The 19,314-nt window shown below is 41.5% G+C and overlaps 1 protein-coding gene across 1 annotated transcript in view; it reads right to left on the reverse strand.

Moving 5' to 3' along the window:
- Window positions 1-2,068: 2,068 nt before the first annotated feature.
- Window positions 2,069-19,314, reverse strand: part of LOC120051851 (regulator of G-protein signaling 3-like) — a 70,144-nt gene continuing 52,898 nt past the window's right edge. The window contains exons 13-16 of the mRNA XM_038998740.1: window positions 15,496-15,594; window positions 14,910-14,971; window positions 12,871-13,037; window positions 2,069-3,238 (exon numbers count right to left, since the gene is read on the reverse strand). Coding sequence (XP_038854668.1) covers window positions 3,041-3,238; window positions 12,871-13,037; window positions 14,910-14,971; window positions 15,496-15,594 — 526 coding nt within the window. The 3' untranslated portion in view covers window positions 2,069-3,040. The remainder of the gene's footprint in view (window positions 3,239-12,870; window positions 13,038-14,909; window positions 14,972-15,495; window positions 15,595-19,314) is intronic.

The raw sequence follows: 19,314 nt of genomic DNA on the forward strand, positions 1-19,314 counted from the left end.
CAAGTCGGTTAGGACATTTACTTTGTGCATGACACAAGTAATTTTCCCAACAATTGTTTACAGATTATTTAACTTATAACTCACTGTATCACAATTCCAGTAGGTCAGAAGTTTAAAGGCACAGTCAACTTAGTGTATGTAAACAGCTTGGAAAATTCCAGAAAATTATTTCATGGCTTTAGAAGCTTCTGATAGGCTAATTGACATAATTGGAGTCAATTGGAGGTGTACCTGTGGATGTATTTCAAGGCCTACGTTCAAACTCAGTGCCTCTTTGCTTGACATCATGGGAAAATCAAAAGAAATCAGCCAAGACTTCAGAAACAAAATTGTAGACCTCCACAACTCTGGTTCTGTCACGACTTCCACCGAAGTTAGTTCCTTTCCTTGTTCGGGCGGCGGTCGGCGTCGCCGGTCTTCTAGCCATCATTGATCCATTTTTCATTTTTGTCTTGTCTTCCCACACACCTGGTTTCAATTCCATCATTACATGTTGTGTATTTAGCCCTCTGTTCCCCCATGTCCTTGTCCGGAATTGTTTATTGTAAGTGCCTAACACAGTTTTTGCTCTCCTACGCCTGACTTCTCTGCCGCCAGTACGCACCTCTTCCAGGTTCTTCCTTGGGAGCAATTTCCAAATGCATGAAGATATCACGTTCATCTGTACAAACAATAGTGCGCAAGTATAAACACCATGGGACCACGCAGCCGTCATTCCGCTCAGGAAGGAGACACATTCTGTCTCTTAGAGATGAACGTTCTTTAGTGTGAAAAGTGCAAATCAATCCCAGAACTACAGCAAAGGACCTTGTGAAGATGCTGGAGGAAACGGGTACAAATGTGTCTATATCCACAGTAAAACAAGTCCTATATCGACATAACCTGAAAGGCTGCTCAGCAAGGAAGAAGCCACTGCTCCAAAACCGCCATAAAAAAAGCCAGACTATGGTTTGCAACTGCACATGGGGACAAATAACGTACTTTTTGGAGAAATGTCCTCTGGTCTGATGAAACAAAAATAGAACTGTTTGGCCATAATGACCAGCGTTATGTTTGGAGGTAAAAGGGGGAGGCTTGCAAGCCGAAGAACACCATCCCAACCGTGAAGCGCGGGGGTGGCAGCATGTTGTGGGGGTGCTTTGCTGCAGGACGGACTGGTGCACTTCACAAAATAGATGGCATCATGAGGTAGGAAAATGATGTGGATATATTGAAGCAACATCTCAAGACATCAGTCAGGAAGTTAAAGCTTGGTCGTAAATGGGTCTTTCAAATGAACAATGACGCCAAGCATACTTCCAAAGTTGTGGCAAAATGGCTTAAGGACAACAAAGTCAAGGTATTGGAGTGGCTATCACAAAGCCCTGACCTCAATCCTATAGAAAATGTGTGTGCAGAACTGAAAAATGCGTGTGGGAGCAAGGAGGCCTACAAACCTGACTCGGTTACACCAGCTCTGTCAGGAGGAATGGGCCAAAATTCACCCAACTTATTGTGGGAAGCTTGTGGAAGGCTACCCGAAAAGTTTGACCCAAGTTAAACAATGTAAAGGCAATGCTGCCAAATACTAATTGAGTGTATGTAAACTTCTGACCCACTGGGAATGTGATGAAAGAAATAAAAGCTGAAATAAATCATTCTCTCTACTATTATTCTGACATTTCACATTCTTAAAATAACGTGGTGATCCTAACTGACCTAAGACAGGGAATTGTTCCTAGGATTCAATGTCAGGAATTGTGAAAAGAAAAACTGAGGTAAAATGTATTTGGCTAAGGTGTATGTAAACTTCTGACTTCATCTCTATAGTTGTGGCTGCATCATGTTATGGGTATGCTTGTAATCGTTAAGGACTGGGGAGTTTATGCTAAGCATAGGCAAAATTTCAGAGGAAAACCTGGTTCAGTCTGCTTTCCATCAAACACTGGGTGATGAATTCACCTTTCAGCAGGACAATAACCTAAAACACAAGGCAAAATCTACACTGGAGTTGCTTACCAAGAAGATCGTGAAAGTTCCTGAGTGGCTGAGTTACAGTTTTGAATTCAAATCTACTTAAATCTATGGCAAGACCTGCAAATGGTTGTCTAGCAATGATCAATAAACAATTTGACAGAGCTTGACTACTTTTGTAAAGAATGGCAAATGTTCCACAATCTAGGTTCTAGAAAGCTCTTAGAGACTTACCCAGAAAGGCTCACAGCTGTAATCGCTTCCAAAGGTGATTCTAACAGGTATTGACTCAGGGGGTTGAATACTTATCTAATCAAGATATATTAGTGTTTAATTTTCCTTTTATATTTATATCTATATTTATTTTTGCACATATGTTCGAGTATTGTGTAAATCTTTGATAAAAATTACAATGAAATACATTTTAATCTCAAATGAGGAAAAGGTTGTGTGAATAGTTTCTGAGGGCACTGTACATAAAACATTCATATTGCACTTAGAATCTGGATGCTGATGGTCAAGGTTTTCTATAAGCAGGGACAACCACCTTGTATTGCAGAGCTTCCAATGCTGAAATATTAAAAGATCATATAGGATTGCTTGTATAATTCTTTGGGGGGGGGGGGATTTCATTGCACCATGTTTGTGGATTGCACAACGGTTTGAATACACCGGATGGCCTCTTGGCTATGTTGAACACCTCCTAGATATAGTGTATAGCATCTTATAGTCTTTGGAATAGAGAAGTGTCAGAAATCTGCCTGTGTTACACACAGAAATAGAAGGCAGTGAAGGTTTGGGCTATGCCACAAACAGGAAGGCCCATGAGGATATGGGAGCTGTATTTGTTCAAAAAAAAAATGTAATTGACTCGTTAGAAACCAATGACCACAGAACCAGGTTGGGAAAATGCCCATGGAGAATCAGATGAGGTAAATATAACACTGACAAAAATAGTACCAACCCATTATCTAAACCAATTTAGACAACGTGAATGTCACCTTGGCACAGCTCCCCAATGTCCATCCCTCTAATGAACACGAACCAGGACTCCAAGTCATCCAATGTCCTCAATCTCTCTTCCAACTCAGGGCAGATCTGGCACCATGGTGTTGAACCTCTTTTGGTTGGTCAAGTCCCTGTAGAGGTCCGAGCGCAGGAAGCGAGGGTACGGGTCCTTCTCCATGAGGCCATAGATCCTGTTCTGGGCCAGGTCAAAGGTCAATGCCGAGGTGCTCTGCAGGTTCTCCTTGGTGACCTCTCTGGTGTAGGAGTCCAGATTCACCTGTTATTGGAAGGAGGCTCTTAAAAGGGATCTGCAGTAGCTACATACATTTTTGTACTTATAAATTAATGATATGTATCCATTGATTTTTGTAGAATATAACAAATGCCTCATGGGCGGAGTTCAACTGTTGTACCCCATCAGAACCCGAAATATAAGCTTGTTTTACTCTAATGTTTGTAAGAAAAGGTAAACAAACACTGTATAGCCTCAAAACATGGTTAAAACTATACTTCTGCATCCATAGTTCTGTTTATGCATTTGAGTGGTTAAATTTCTCCAGCCCCATCCCTCAGCTTTTTAGCGAAACCGTGGCGAGGAGAACATTTTATTGTTTCAACAGCTGATTGCCACTTTAAATATCACACCCTGCTAATGTTTCATATACTCCGGAGTGAGGTTTCCCCTAGGCACAACTCTAGGATCAGCTTCCCTTCCCCCAATTTAAAGCTAGTCCTTAATTGAAACAAATTGGTTACCCCGCCTCTTTTGGTAAAAAGCTGAGGGACAGGCCTGGAGAAATGTAACCACTCTCAAATGCATAGACTGACCATCCATCATATCAAAATTATAATTTTAACCATGTTTTGAGGGTATACAGTGTTTATTCACATGTACATTGTTTACAAACATTGGAGTAAAAAAAGTGTATATTTTGGTTCAACAATTGAACAAAGCTCCTATATCACTAATTTATATGTCCAAAAATGGATGGAGTAACTAAGGATTATAGATTTAAAGGATCAATGCAGCTGTTTTTATCATCTCACTATCAAATCATTTCTGGGTAAGAGTTAAATACTGTACCTTACTGTGATTTGTTTTCATTCAAAATGGTCAAGAAACAAAAATAGCTTCTTAGCAAGAGCAATTTCTTAAGCAATAATTGTCTGGGAGTGGTCTGAGTGGGGAGGGGAAAACAGAAAACTCTGTTATTGGCAGAGAGGTTTGGAACTCTTTCTTATTGGTCTATTAAAGGGGAAGTCTGCCTAAAATCCAACATTTCCCAAGTGATTCCATACACTGAAACTAGGTAGGTGGCGTTTGCCTTTTTTCCCCCTCTCAGAAAATGTGTAGTTTTCCACCTAAAACGATTGCGATTATTTTATATCATTAACTTTATGTGGCAGACTGCAACAGCAGAGATAGGTAACTGTGTATGTGCGCTCTCGTGGGGGAATCCCTTTACATAGAAACTGCACGTAAGGCCCTTATTCACAATCAGAGGCTATTTTTTTTTCTGAGGAAAAGTGAAGACGGTAGCATAGTGTTACATATTTAGTTTTAAGAAGTAAACAACAACCTACAAACATGTCTGACGACAAAATACTTGCGAGTGATGAAAAAAACTACTGGAGGGACGCTGATGTATTGTTGAATGATACTTTTTACATTTTGTTTATGAATTTTCAGTTTTACAAACAGACAGATAATGAAAACAAACAATATAATACCCCCCAACCCCAACAGAAGACAGAAAAACTAAAATAGAAAAAAAAAACACAACAGGAATTGGCAACATGCTTCATTGATATGTGATTATGGATTATGCTCCATTAAAAATAATTACTTTGGATCAGGGTGGGTTGCAGGTTGTGTTACCCATCTTCATGTGAAAGATAAGCCAAACCACTCGATTTCATCCCTACGTTATATCGGCATCGAACAGGTCACCCTCCCTAGGAGAGGGGATGTCCTCGACAATTTATTGATAAAATGAGAGGCGGCCTGGATCTTTAATTTAAAGAGCCTTGCTCCCTTCAGTCTTAACGTAGACTTTGATGTGAAGCCATTCTTGTGATTATTATGATTTTGCGATTGTAAATGTTTGTAACCAAATTGTATCTATGACCGTATGCTATCCTTTCATATTTTTGGTATGTTATTTTTACATCTGAGAATTAACCAATGATATCAGGCCACACCCGCCAATGATTACAGACACCTGTTTGTGTGTCCTTTGACACTATATAAACTAAACTAGTCACCCCGCAGTGTTTGTCCTTATACCCTGATGGAAACTTTGGTTATTAAATTATTGCATCTGAGCTCCTAGAGTGTGCGGCTCTCCCTTTAATTTTTAAAGTGTTCTACTCCGCTAGCCAGAACCTCGCCCATAATACCTTTGCGTTTCTTTCGCCTCTAAACCAAAAAGGGCTGCCATATCTTAACGTGCTGCTTGGAGAGCACTATGGTGTGTCCTCCGTGGTAAATGCCATTCGAGCCAAATATCTATCGCCTACACTGGTTTTCAGGAAGTGGAAGACTCCAAGGACTTGTGAATAGTCTAAGTTACAGGTAGAGTGCATTCGAAAAGTATTCAGATCCCTTGACTTTTTCCACCTTTTGTTACAACCTTGTTCTAAAATTGATTTTAAAAATGAAATCAATCTACACACAATACACCGTAATGACAAAGTAATTTTTTTTTTTTTAGAAATGTTTGCTAATTATTTCAAAATTAAAAAAACATATCACATTTACATAAGTATTCAGCCCCTTTACTCAGTACTTTGTTGAAGCACCTTTGGCTGCATAACTACTTCCAGGTCTCTCCAGAGATGTTCGATCGGGTTCAAGTCCAGGCTCTGACTGGGCCTCAAGGACATTCAGAGACTTGTCCCGAAGCCACTCCTGCGTTGTCTTGGCTGAGGTCCTGAGTGCTCTGGAGCAGGTTTTCATCAAGGATCTCTCTGTACTTTGCTCCGTTCAACTTTCCCTCAATCCTGACTAGTCTCCCAGTCCCTGTCGCTGAAAAACATCCCCACAGCATGATGCTGCCACCACCATGCTTCACCGTAGGGATGGTGCCAGGTTTCTTCCAGACGTGATTCTTGGCATTCAGGCCAAAAGTTCAATCTTGGTTTCATCAGACCAGAGAATGTTGTTTCTCATGGTCTGAGAGTCCTTTAGGTGCATTTAAAAAAAACTCCAAGCGGGCTGTCATGTCCCTTTTACTGAGGAGTAGCTTCCGTCTTGCCACTCTGCCATAAAAGCCTGCTTGGTGGAGTGCTGCAGAGATTGTTGTCCTTCTGGAAAGTTCTCACATCTCCACAGAGGAACTCTGGAGCTCTGTCAGAGTGACCATTGGATTCTTTGTCACCTACCTCAGAAAGGCCTTTCTCCCCCGATTGCTCAGTTTGCCCGGTCGGCAAGCTCTGGGAAGTGTCTTGGGGGTTACAAACTTCTTCCATTTAAGAATAATGGAGGCCACTGTGTTCTTTGGGACCTTCAATTCTGCAGAAATGTTTTGGTACCCTTCCCCAGATCTGTGCTTCGACACAATCCTTTCTCGGAGCTCTACAAACAATTTCTTCGACTACATGGCTTGGTTTTTGCTCTGACATGCACTGCCAACTGTGGGACTTTATACAGACAGGTGGGTGCCTTTCCAAATCATGTCCAATCGATTGAATTGACCACAGGTGGATTCCAATCAAGTTGTAGAAACATCTCAAGGATGATCAATGGTAACAGGATGCAACTGAGCTCGATTTCGAGTCTCATAGCAAAAGGTCTGAATACCTGTTTTTCATTTTTAATACATTTGCAAAAAAAATGTTATCCATTTTTGAATAAGGCTATAATGTAACAAAATGTGGAAAAAGGGAAGGGGTCTGCATATTTTCAGAATGCACTGTATTGTGTGTGTGTGTTAGGTTAGGTACTGTGACTGCAAAAATAAATACAAATAAACACACCAGACTATGGGCAATCATATACCCCAGGTGGATCTTGGGCCAAGGTATTCCACGCAATCAATCAAAAGTATTTATAACAGCCTTTTTACGTCAGCATAAAGGGCTATACAGAAACCCAGCCTAAAACTCCAAACAGCAAGCAATGCATATGTAGATGGACGGTGGCTAGGAAAAACTCCCTAGAAAGGCAGGAACCTAGGGAGAAACAAGGCTCTGAGGGGTGGCCAGTCCTCTTCTGGCTATGCCGGGTGGAGATAAGAGTACATTGCCAGATTGAAAATCGTTTTAGAACAAACATTTATAGATGACCAGGATGGTCACATAATAATCAGTTGTTGTAGATGGTGCAACAGGTCAGTACCTCAGGAGTAAATGTCAGTTGGCTATACAGTTGCCTGAAATGTTGTCATGCTAATAATACGCAATAATACGCAACACATCAGGAAAAGTTGTGAAAATATTCAGTTGACAACATCAACTCACATGGTTGCCAGAGGAGCTTGCTGTTGCTTGGTTCTTTGAAGACCAATCTATTTAGGCCAGAATCGGCGAGTGAGTTGGGGTCATTGACCTCACAGTTATTTGTGGCACAATGGTAGTTCGTTATATATACAATTCTAAATGTGAAAGGAATTGACCGTTGGTATAGTATGGGTTGTATGCCAAATTATTATTCTTATGTGTATTGACAAAGCGAAACTTCCATCCTAACAAGTATAATGTGATACCATGTTTATAATATCTAATGAATGTTTTATGGCCATGGGGCTAAAAGTAATTATATTGTTAGGATACTCATGGCCACTATCGACAGGGGAGGTGGAGGTTACGAATACACAATAGACCAGACTACATGCAACCAAATAGGCCTACCTGGGGCCATGTAGTTCACGCATTGCAAAACTGTCACACCCTGATCTGTTTCACCTGTCTTTGTGCTTGTCTCCACCCCCCACCAGGTGTCTCCCATCTCCCCTCATTATCCCCTGTGTTAAACCTGTGTTCTCTGTTTGTCTCTTGCCAGTTCGTTTCGTTCGTGAAGCTTACCAGCGGTTTCCCCCTTGCTCCTGTCTTTTTCTTAGTTCTTGTTTTCAAGTTTCCCGGTTTTGACCATTCTGCCTGCCGTCCTGTACCTTTTAGAATCTGATCTGGATTACTGACCTCTGCCTGCCCTTCTTGACCTGTCGTTTTGCCTGCCCCCTGTTCTAGTAATAAATGTTTGTTACTTTGACACTGTCTGCATCTAGGTCTTCCCTAAAACGTGATATATACAGTTGTTAAAAGCATGAAATGTTAAATGAAATTAAACCATGGCTAGCGCACACATCAGACATTGGAGATTCTGATTATGAAATAAGCGAGTAGACAAGTAATTAAAATGCAACAACTTTACATTTTATTCTGTCTATTCTGCAATGTTAGATGACACAATTACTGTCTCATCTCTTCAACCCCTTGTCATAAAGACAGGCCACACATGCTAACCGGTAGAGCGCCCAGGCCATATCTACATTATATGGTGCAATGGTTACAACACAATACGATCAACTCAAACTGCAATGATTAGATGACCTACCTCCAGATGCTCGCTTTGACACTTTTCTCATAAGCGCCTCTGTATTTTGGCACGGTACCATATCCAGTCCATGGGAATACAAATCAAATTATATTTGTCAAACGCCCCGAATACAACAATGCAGAATATAGAAGGAACCGTTGTCTGTGTTTTTTCCCCATTTCTGATTGTATATCTCTTTCGTAGTCAATGAAGTGCAAGGCTACTACACACACGTAGATTAGCAAGATTGGCTGTAGGAGTGTTGACATCGAATTTACAGTTTTGTGTCATCGCTACGAGTCATCTACGAAAAACAGTGACATTTTGTGTCTTCTTCCCTAGATTTCTTGCAGCCAGGGACCGAACTCCACCTTGCTCTTGATACCATCTCTTCGGATTTTCACTTTTCAGAAATAACTTCAGGCTAACTGGTTTTAACTTTTGCGCCAGCTCCTTCTCCCCCATAAAACTCACACGGAACCGAAGCCGCGTGCGCCATCGTGCATACATTTATTTTGTCCCCCCACACCAAACGCGATCACGACACACAGGTTAAAATATCAAAACAAACTCTGAACCAATTACATTAATTTGGGGACAGGTCAAAAAGCATTAAACATTTATGGCAATTTAGCTAGCTAGTTTGCGCTTGCTAGCTAATTTGTCATATTTAACTAGCTTGCTGTTGCTAGCTAATTTGTCCTGGGATATAAACATTGAGTTGTTATTTTACCTGAAATGCACAAGGTTCTCTACTCCAACAATTAATCCACACATAAAAACGGTCAACCGAATTGTTTCTAGTCATCTCTCCTCCCAGGCTTTTTCTTCTCTGGACTTTATATTGAGATTGGCAACTTTCATAAATTAGGTGCACTACCGCAACCGACCTTGTTCATCTTTCAGTCACCCACGTGAGTATAACCAATGAGGAAATGGCACGTGGATACCTGCTTCTATAAGCCAATGAGGAGATGTGAGAGGCAGGACTTGCAGCGCGATCTGCGTCACAAATAGAACTGACTTCTATTTTAGCCCTTGGCAACGCAGATGCTCGTTGGCGCACGTGAGCATTGTGGGTGCAATCATTTAATAATATAGATTTCCCCAAAAAATTGCACCACTCGCGCACTCGACGCGAGCAGTGTAGTCAACCTGTAAGAGTTTGCCTCATGAGAGCGCACATGCGCAGTTGTTACCCACATCTGCTGTTGCAGTCAGCCACAAAAAATAATATGAAATAATTATTTTAGGTGGAAAAGTACACATTTTCTGAATCAAAACCGATAGGTGTATATATACAGTACCAGTTAAAAGTTTAGACACACCTACTCATTCAAGGGTTTTTCTATATTTTTACTATTTTCTACATTGTAGAATAATAGTGAAGACATCAAAACTATGAAATAACACATATGGAATTATGTAGTAACCAAAAAAGTTTTTAAAAAATAATATATTTGAGATTCTTCAAAGTAGCCATCCTTTGCCTTGATGACAGCTTTGCAAACTCTTGGCATTCTCTCAACCAGCTTCATGAGGAATGATTTTCCAACAGTCTTGAAGGAGTTCCCATATAATGCTGAGCACTTGTTGGCTGCTTTTCCTTCACTCTGTGGTCCAACTCATCCCAAACCATCTCATTTGGGTTGAGGTCGGGTGATTGTGGAGGCCAGGTCATCTGATGCAGCACCATCACTCTCCTTCCTGGCCAAATAGCCCTTACACAGCCTGGAGGTGTGTTTTGGGTCCTTGTCCCACTAAGCACAAACCAGATGGAATGGCGTATCGCGGCAGAATGCTGTGGTAGCCATGCTGGTTAAGTGTGCCTTGAATTTTAAATAAATCACATGGTGTTGGGGTGCTTTGCTGGTGACACTATCACACCACCTTCTTGCTTCACGGCGGGAACCACACATGCAGAGATAATCCGTTCACCTACTCTACATCTCGCAAAGACACGGCAGTTGGAACCAAAAATCAAATTTGGACTCATCAGACCAAAGGACAGATTTCCACCGGTCTAATGTCCATTTCGTGTTTCTTGGCCCAAGCAAGTCTATTCTTCTTATTGGTGTCCTTTAGTAGTAGTTTCTTTGCAGCATTTCGACCATGAAGGCCTGATTCACGCAGTCCCTTCCACAGTTTATGTTGAGATGTGTCTGTTACTTGAACTCTGAAGCATTTATTTGGGCTGCAATCTGAGGTGCAGTTAACTCTAATGAATTTATCCTCTGCAGCAGAGGTAACTCTGGGTCTTCCTTTCCTGTGGGGGTCCTCATGAGAGCCAGTTTCATCATAGCGCTTGATGGTTTTTGCGACTGCACTTGAAGAAACTTTCAAAGTTCTTGAAATTTTCCAGAATGACTGACCTTTATGTCTTAAAGTAATCATGGACTGTAATTTCTCTTTGCCTATTTGAGCTTTTCTTGCCATAATATGGACTTGGTTTTACCAAATAGGGCTATATTCTGTATCCAACCCCTACCTTGTCACAACACAACTGATTGGCTCAAAAGCATTATGAAGGAAAGAAATTGCACAAATTAGCTTTTAACGAGGCACACCTGTTAATTGAAATGCATTCCAGGTGACTACCTCATGAAGATGGTTGAGAGAATCCCAAGAGTGTGCAAAGCTGTAATCAAGGCAAAGGGTGGCTATTTGAAAAATCTCAAATATATTTTCATTTGTTTAACACTTTTTTGGTTACTACATGCTTTCATAGTTTTGATGTCTTCACTATTATTCTACAATGTAGAAAATATAAAAAATAAAGAAAAACCCTTGAATGAGTAGGCGTGTCAACTTTTGACTAGTACTGTATTTAAATACACAGTGCATTCAGAAAGTATTCAGACACCTTTACCTTATCCACATTTAGTTACGTAACAACCTTATTCTAAAATGGATTAAATAAATATTTTTCCTTCTCGATCTACACACAATACCCCACAATGACATAGCAAAAACAGGTTTAGAAATGTTTGCAAATTTATAAAAAAATAAAACACATACCTTATTTACCTAAGCATTCAGACCCTTTGCTATGAGACTTGAAATTTAGCTCAGGTACATCCTGCTTCCATTGATCATCCTTGAAATGCATCTACAACTTGATTCGAGTCCACCTGTGGCAAAGTCAATTAATTGGACATGGTTTGGAAAGGCGGTGACAGGGAGGTGACCAAGAACCCGATGGTCACTCTGACAGAGTTCCTCTGTGGCGATGGGAGAATCTTCCAGAAAGATGACCATCTCTGCAGCACTTCACCAATCAGGCCTTTATTGTAGAGTGGCCAGACAGAAGCCTCTCCTCAGTAAAAGGCACATGACAGCCCGCTTGGAGTTTGCCAGAAGGCACCTAAAGACTCTCAGACCATGGAGAAACAAGATTCTCTGGTCTGATGAAACTAAGATTGGCATGTATGCTCTTTGGCGTGTATGCCAAGCGTCACGTCTGGAGGAAACATGGCACCATCCCTACGGTGAAGCATGGTGGTGGCAGCATCATGCTGTGGGGATGTTTTTCAGCATCAGGGACTAGGAGACTAGTCAGGATCGAGGGAAAGATGAACGGAGCAAAGTATAGAGATCCTTGATGAAAACCTGCTCCAGAAGGCTCAGGACCTCAGACTTGGGCGAAGGTTAACCTTCCAACAGGAAACAACTCTAAGCACACAGCTTAGACAACGCAGGAGTAGCTTCGGGACAAGTCTCTGAATGCCCTTGAGTGGCCCAGCCAGAGCCCGGACTTGAACCCAATCGAACATCTCTGGAGAGACCTAAAAATAGCTGTGCAGCGATGCTCCCGATCCAACCTAAAAAAACTTGAGAGAATCTGCAGAGAACAATGGAGTGCCAAGCTTGTAGCGGTCAAGAAGACTCGAGGCTGTAATCGCTGCCAAAGGTGCTTCAACAATGTACTGAGTAAAGGGTCTGAATACTTATGTAAATGTGATGTTTCAGCTATTTATTTTTAATAACTTAGCAAAAACTTCTAAAAACCTGTTTTTGCTTTGTCATTATGGGGTAAGATGTGTAGAAAAAAACAATAACCAATTTTAGAATAAGGCTGTAACGTAACAAAATGTGAAAAAAATCATGGGGTCTGAATACTCCGAATGCACTCTTATATATATATATATATATATATCTATAAAAAACACAGGACAAACTGACCCAAGATCAGCACCTAGGGGCAACTTCACCCTACTCCATTTTGTATCTCTAAATGGTATAAATAAGAACAATACATCTTATCTGTAACACACTTTCTCAGAAAAACTCTAACTGCTCAAATAGTAGCAGCATCACTAAATTATTACTCTAAAGATGAACCATGGTGTGTGTGTACTGTGTATTGGCTTTACCTCTTTACAGGACTGTATGGACATGTATTCTGAGAAGATTTGTTTTGCTCGGGAGGCCATTTTGAACTGGGATTTGATTTTCCTGTACTTCTCACAGGCCAACCAGAAGTCCAAGTTCTCCTCACTGAACTCTGTCTGCAGGAACCTTTGGAAGACTGCCACTCCATCTGTCCAAGACAATATATCATATTATATCGTGTTTTTGTATTAAATATTGTGTTATTAAATAGTATATTTCAAAATACAGGACCGCAATGGAAATAAGTCTGTTGACTGTGTTCTTATGCTTGCAGTATTCACATTGCAATTGTACATTTTAAAATTGTCAAATTCATTCATTGACACAGTCATTTTGAGACCAAGGTATTTTTTGCATGGCTCCCTTGGAAAATATACATTGCCTCAACAAAAGTCTAAACAAAAGTTAAAGGTGATGACAATGCAAAAATAAATGTGCATTTCAGAAAATGTCCATAACGTATCTGGCACTAATAGTGGGATGATAGTGTTTCACAGTAATACTTAAAGTTTTGTAATCAAATCAAATTTGATTGGTCACATACACATGGTTAACAGATGTTATTGCGAGTGTAGCGGAATGCTTATGCTTCTAGATCCGTCAGTGCAGCAGTATCTAACAGGTAATATCTAACAATTCCACAACAAAATCTAATACACACAATCTAGTAAAGGAATGGGATAAGAATATATAAAATATATGGATGAGCAGTGACAGAGCGGCTAAGATGCCATAGATAGTATAGAATAGATAGTGTAGGATACAGTATATACATATGAGATAAGTAATGCGAGATATGTAAACATTCTTAAAGTGGCATTATTAAAGTGACTAGTGTTCCATTTATTAAAGTGGCCAATGATATCAAGTCTGTAGGTAGGCAGCCGCCTCTCTGTGCTAGTTATGGCTGTTTAACACATCTGATGGCCTTGAGATAGAAGCTGTTTTTCAATCTCTCTGTCCCAGCTTTGATGTACCTTGCCTTCTGGATGGAAGCGGGGTGAACAGGCAGTGGCTTGGTTGGTGGTTATTGTCCTTGATGATCTTTTTTGCTTCCTGTGGAATCGAGTGTTGTAGGTGTCCTGGAGGGCAGGTAGTTTGCTCCTCGGGATGCGTTGTGCAGACCGCACCACCCTCTGGAGAGCCCTGCGGTTGTGGGCGGTACAGTTACCGAACCAGGCAGTGATACAGCCCGACAGGATGCTCTCGATTGTGCACCTGGAAAAGTTAGTGAGGGTTTTCGGGGACAAGCCACATTTTTTCAGCCTCCTGAGGTTGAAGAGGTGCTGTTGCGCCTTCTTCACCACACTGTGCGTGGACCATTTCAGTTTGTCGGTGATAGGAACTTAAAACTTTCTCTACTGCTGTCCTGTCGATGTGGATACGGTGGTGCTCCCTTTGCTGTTCCCTGAAGTCCACGATCATCTCTTTTGTTTTGCTGACATTGAGTAAGAGGTTATTTTCCTGACACGACACTCTGAGGGTCCTCACCTCCTCCCTGCAGGCTGTCTCGTCGTTGTTGGTAATCAAGCCTACCACTGTTGTGTCGTCTGCAAACTTGATCATTGGCTGTGATATTCGTCTATTGATGACAGGCATCTGTTGCCAAAATGGGAAAGCGATTCTGACTGTTATCTAGTGGAAATCTCTCATTTTCTGCTTGCTAAAATTCTACACTGTTCGCTCAATTTCAATTTATGTGAGAAAACAAGCACTGAATAGTGTAGGGAATCATTGTACCATCTAAATCGCTGTAAAATCATATTGCCACCAGATAACACAGCCACAAAGTCAGAACCTCTTTCCCTTTGTGACAACAGATGCCGCTCCGGCGGGAGAAATCAACAGGCATATATCACAGCCAATCACAACACTGGCGGGGAAGTAATACTGTGAAATACTATCATTCCACTATTAACGGCAAATACATTATGGACATTTTCTGAAATTACAATGAAAAATCCTATGTGTAGCACCTTTAAATAAAGACATTAGGATCTTTGTGCGTTGAAACACGTACATTTGTGAGCCAGCAGCGTATCAAAGCATTCCCCCCACTTCAGGGCCTCCTCTGGCGAGGGCCTAAAAATGACAGCACAGAAAGACAAAGGACTAATACATCACGTTTCTTATTATTGTGTGTGAGCTTTTCAAAGAAAAACCCTTCTCTCACACTGTGCCTCTGGTACTGTAAGTGTTTATCATTATACTCTGACTATGATTAAAAGTATTTCCTACTGTGAGCAGCACGGAGTTGAGGTGATTGAGGAAAACGGTAACAGTAACGGTTCTCTCATTGCAAAAACATGACATGCTGATCACAAACTGAACGACAAGTATTGGTTTGTTATTGTAATGCTTTTCAAATGACTAGTGTATGAAGTCAGTTTGAGTCACAGTATCCTCCTCTGAGGTCTAGTCATGCACCAGTGGATGGAGTGTGCTTTACAGTGTAGGGTGAAGTTGCCACTAGACGATGATCTTGGGTCAGTTTTGCATTTCCACCACTAATGGTTAAGGATAGGATTGGGGGAGGGGAAGCTGGTCCTAGATCTGTAACTAGGGGAAACTCATATCCGGAGTGTTCTTTACAAGGAGGCTCTTACTTGACTGACTTCAGGACTTTCTCCAGACTGTTTGTTGGGTTGCTGCCATAGAAATCGTTCTTCCTCAAGAAAGTCAAGCGATTTTTCATGTCCTTGGCCCTGTAGAAAACATATTTTTTTATGATGAGTATAACCCATAGAGTCAAGCTAGCTAGCAGATTATATGAGCTTGAAGAAAATGAAAAAGGTTTGGATGAAACAACAACATTCTAGGTAAATCAAAAATAAGATAAATCCGATTTTTTTTTTTTTTTAAAGAAGCAAATGTCTCTAGTCTCCACAGTTCTTGTTCCAAAATGAGGAGATCATTTTGGGATTGAAAATTAGAGTAGTTATATCATGATAGAAACATTTGAGCATAGCAACATTTGGTAATGATTGTGATTGAGTCTGCATCAGCTGAAGAACAGAGAAGAAACCAGAGGAGGTCAAACAGGATAGCACCCACAATTTCGTCATGTCAGCCGATCTCCCTGTGTTGCAGCTGTTCATTTCAATATGAAAAGATGGGGGGAAAAGTTGTGACACATACTTTGGTGAATTTGCAAAGCATGCAAGACAAGAGATACTGATTACCAAGACATATGCACACCACAGTACTTTCTGCCTGCCCCATCTCTCCATCGTGCTGGCAGCATAGCATTAGTGGAAACCAAGACAGTTTTCGGGGCAGGCCTGGGACAATTTTAGCTAACCCTAACCCTTTCCTAACCTTAACCTAATTCTCCATACCTGCCACGTTAGTTCTGCTAAAACTGCTGCGTAAATTCTCCTAACCTGCTACGAAAAGTCACTTTTGCTAGTCAGACCTGCCCTGAGAACAGTCTTGGTTTCCACTAATGCAATACAGCTTCACACTGGCTTGCCTGCTCTTTCTCTTTGCTAATGATGCGAGTGTGTGTTCAATCTTCGCTCTGTCCATACACTTTTTGGCCATGACATGGATTACCCCAGAGGACACTGCTACTCCAGCTGCTATCTCATCATCTGACTATGTGTGCTCTCATAATCTGAGAGCATCTGGTCATCACGGTGGTGGCACAGGGCTACTCATTTTTTCCTTAGTGAAGATTTTCTCTTTATTCCCTCTATCACCTGTCTATCTCCTCATTTGAATTCCATGCAGTCACTGTCACATAACTATAAAACTTGGGTGAGCATCCACACTGGAGGAAAGTTTATCGCTCTACAGTAGGCCTACATCTGTCAATCAACTGATGGCCCAAATCAAATTATCGCATGGCTAGGCTATCGGGTAGCCTATTGGAATATAATCAAATAACATAGGGTTTATTGCAACCATCGATGGCACTAGATTAAATTATTGCCAGCTGATGTCTCGTTAAACCATCAATACGCGCTAAATTCACCCCCACAGTTGATCACAATTGCAACCATTATTGGTTACCTCATTATCGCTCTCTAAAAGATGATGTTGGTGTTACCTAGGTGTTGCCATTTGAACAATTTAGCCCTTTTTGATCAGACTAAGGGCCGTACAATATAAAAAAAATATTTCCTTGTTTACCATGCCAAATCTACTGTGGCAATTTATCCAACACTTTGTATGGATGGAAACTAATGCTGATGTAGCCTATATATATTATTTTATTTGTTTCCTATTTATCTTATCCAAAAGTGTCTGGTATAGTAATTTCTTATCAAGATTGTGGGTAAAATATCCTGGACTGTCCATATTTGAAACGTGTAACTTAATCAAGTAAATCGGGGGAGATTGAGTTATTTGTGCCAGATGGGTGTTGGCTGGAATCAAACCCACACGAACACGGTAGGACTATATGTGCACACTGAAGAGAGAATATTACTTGACAGCAAGCCCTGATCCCAATGACTCGACTTCCCCTGCATGGAGAGGAGAACTGCTCATTTTCAGAGATTCACAAGGCTCATTTGAATCTCCTGATGCAGCAGGAAAATTCTCTGCGACAAAAGTGATCAAGTTAAGATCCCACATCTGTACCTTCTCTTCCTCTGTATCCGCTGACAAGTCCACTTTCTATCACTCTACATTTTAAGCTTCTGCCTCCAACCATGGGAAAATCTTCTCCACTTTATCCTCCCTCCTTATTCCTCCACCGCCTCCCTCCTCCCTCTCTGTGGACAACTTTGTTAACCACTTTGAAAAAAAGGTTGACGACATCCGCTCATCATTCACTCATAAACTGCTCCCACTCACACAGAACTACCTTACGGCTTGACCTCTTTCTCCAGATGAAATCCTGTGACTAGTGATGTCCACCGGCCCAACAACCTGCCCACTTGACCCCATCCCCTCCTCCCATCTCCAGACCATCTCTGGAGACTTTCTCCCATTCCTCACTTCCCTCATCAACTCATCCCTGACCACTGGCTGCATCCTCTGACTTCAAGAGGGCCAGAGTCACTCCCCTCCTCAAGAAACCAACACTCAACCCCCCTGATGTCAAAAACTACAGACCGGTATCCCTTCTTTCTTTCCTTTCCAAAACACATGTGTGTAGTCTCTGACCAACTCTATCGTTATCTCTCAGAATCATCTTCTTGACCCTACCCAGTAAGGCTTCAAGGCGACTCACTCAACTGAGATCGCTTTCCTTTGTGTCACAGTGGTGCTACGCTCTGCTAAAGCTGACTCTCTCTCCTCTGTTCTCATCCTCCTAAATCTATCCGCTGCTTTCGACACCGTGAACCATCAGATCCTCTTTTCCACCCTCTCAGGGTTAGGTGTCTCAGGCTCTGCACAATCCTACCTGGCAACCCGCTCCTGCTAGGTGGCGTGGAGAGGATCTGTGTCTGCACCACGTGCTCTCACTACTGGTGTTCCTCGGGGCAAAGGTTCTAGGCCCTTTCCTCTTATCTCTAGTCACTCGGCTCAGTCAAAACGTCACATGGTCTCTCCTGTCATTGCTATGCGGATGACACTCAACTACTCTTCCCCCCTTCTGACACCCAGATGGCGACACACATCTCTGTGTGCCTGGCAGACATCTCAGCTTGTATGTCGGCCCACCACCTCAAGATCAACCTCCCAGGGAAGGCCTGCTCGCCACAAGACCTCTCCATCACGGTTGACAACTCCACAGTGTCCCCCTCCCAAAGTGCAAAGAATCTTGGCGTGACCCTGGACAACAGCCTGTTGTTCTCTGTAAACATCACAGCACTGACTTGCTCTTGCAGGTTCACGCTCTACAACATCCACAGACTAGGAAGACTACGCGCACTCAAAAAAATGCTGCTTTAAAAACAACCCAATTTGGGTAAATGTTGGACAGAACACACATTGGGTTATTTTGGCCTAATGATTTCTTTAAGTTTGGCTGTTGATGCTGGGTTATTGAGCCATCTACAGGGTCAGATCAGAAGACTGGAGGCGTGGCCTAGTAGGGGTGGTTCTTTCAGATAGTTATTTTTGGCCACCTGTGAGAGAAAATGTAATTCCGGTTAATCTGTTCTGTTGTATTGTCAACACATGTTAAGGTTGAACACTGACACTTTTGTAGCTTTAAATAAGGTTTACACAAGACTAAACGTTATTTAAGTGCCTATGCATATCCCAAAAATAAAGCGAGTTACGTGCCATTACATGCTGAGTGTCACCAAACTATGTTTTGAGAAAAAACAGTCAAAGTTTTCAGTAACTTTTAAGACATGTATTTAAATAGTTAACAACTATTTACTTAATACAAAACAAACTCCATTGACATGAGTGCCCATGTTCTTCTTCTTTCACTGTCACTCAGACTCACACTACATATAAATTACATCTTGCTCTAACTATACAGACATAGTGTCTGTCTGCATCGTTGTTGCGCACGTACG

Source organism: Salvelinus namaycush, chromosome 1 (assembly GCF_016432855.1).
Source record: "Salvelinus namaycush isolate Seneca chromosome 1, SaNama_1.0, whole genome shotgun sequence".
Classification (NCBI taxonomy): Eukaryota; Metazoa; Chordata; class Actinopteri; order Salmoniformes; family Salmonidae; genus Salvelinus; species Salvelinus namaycush.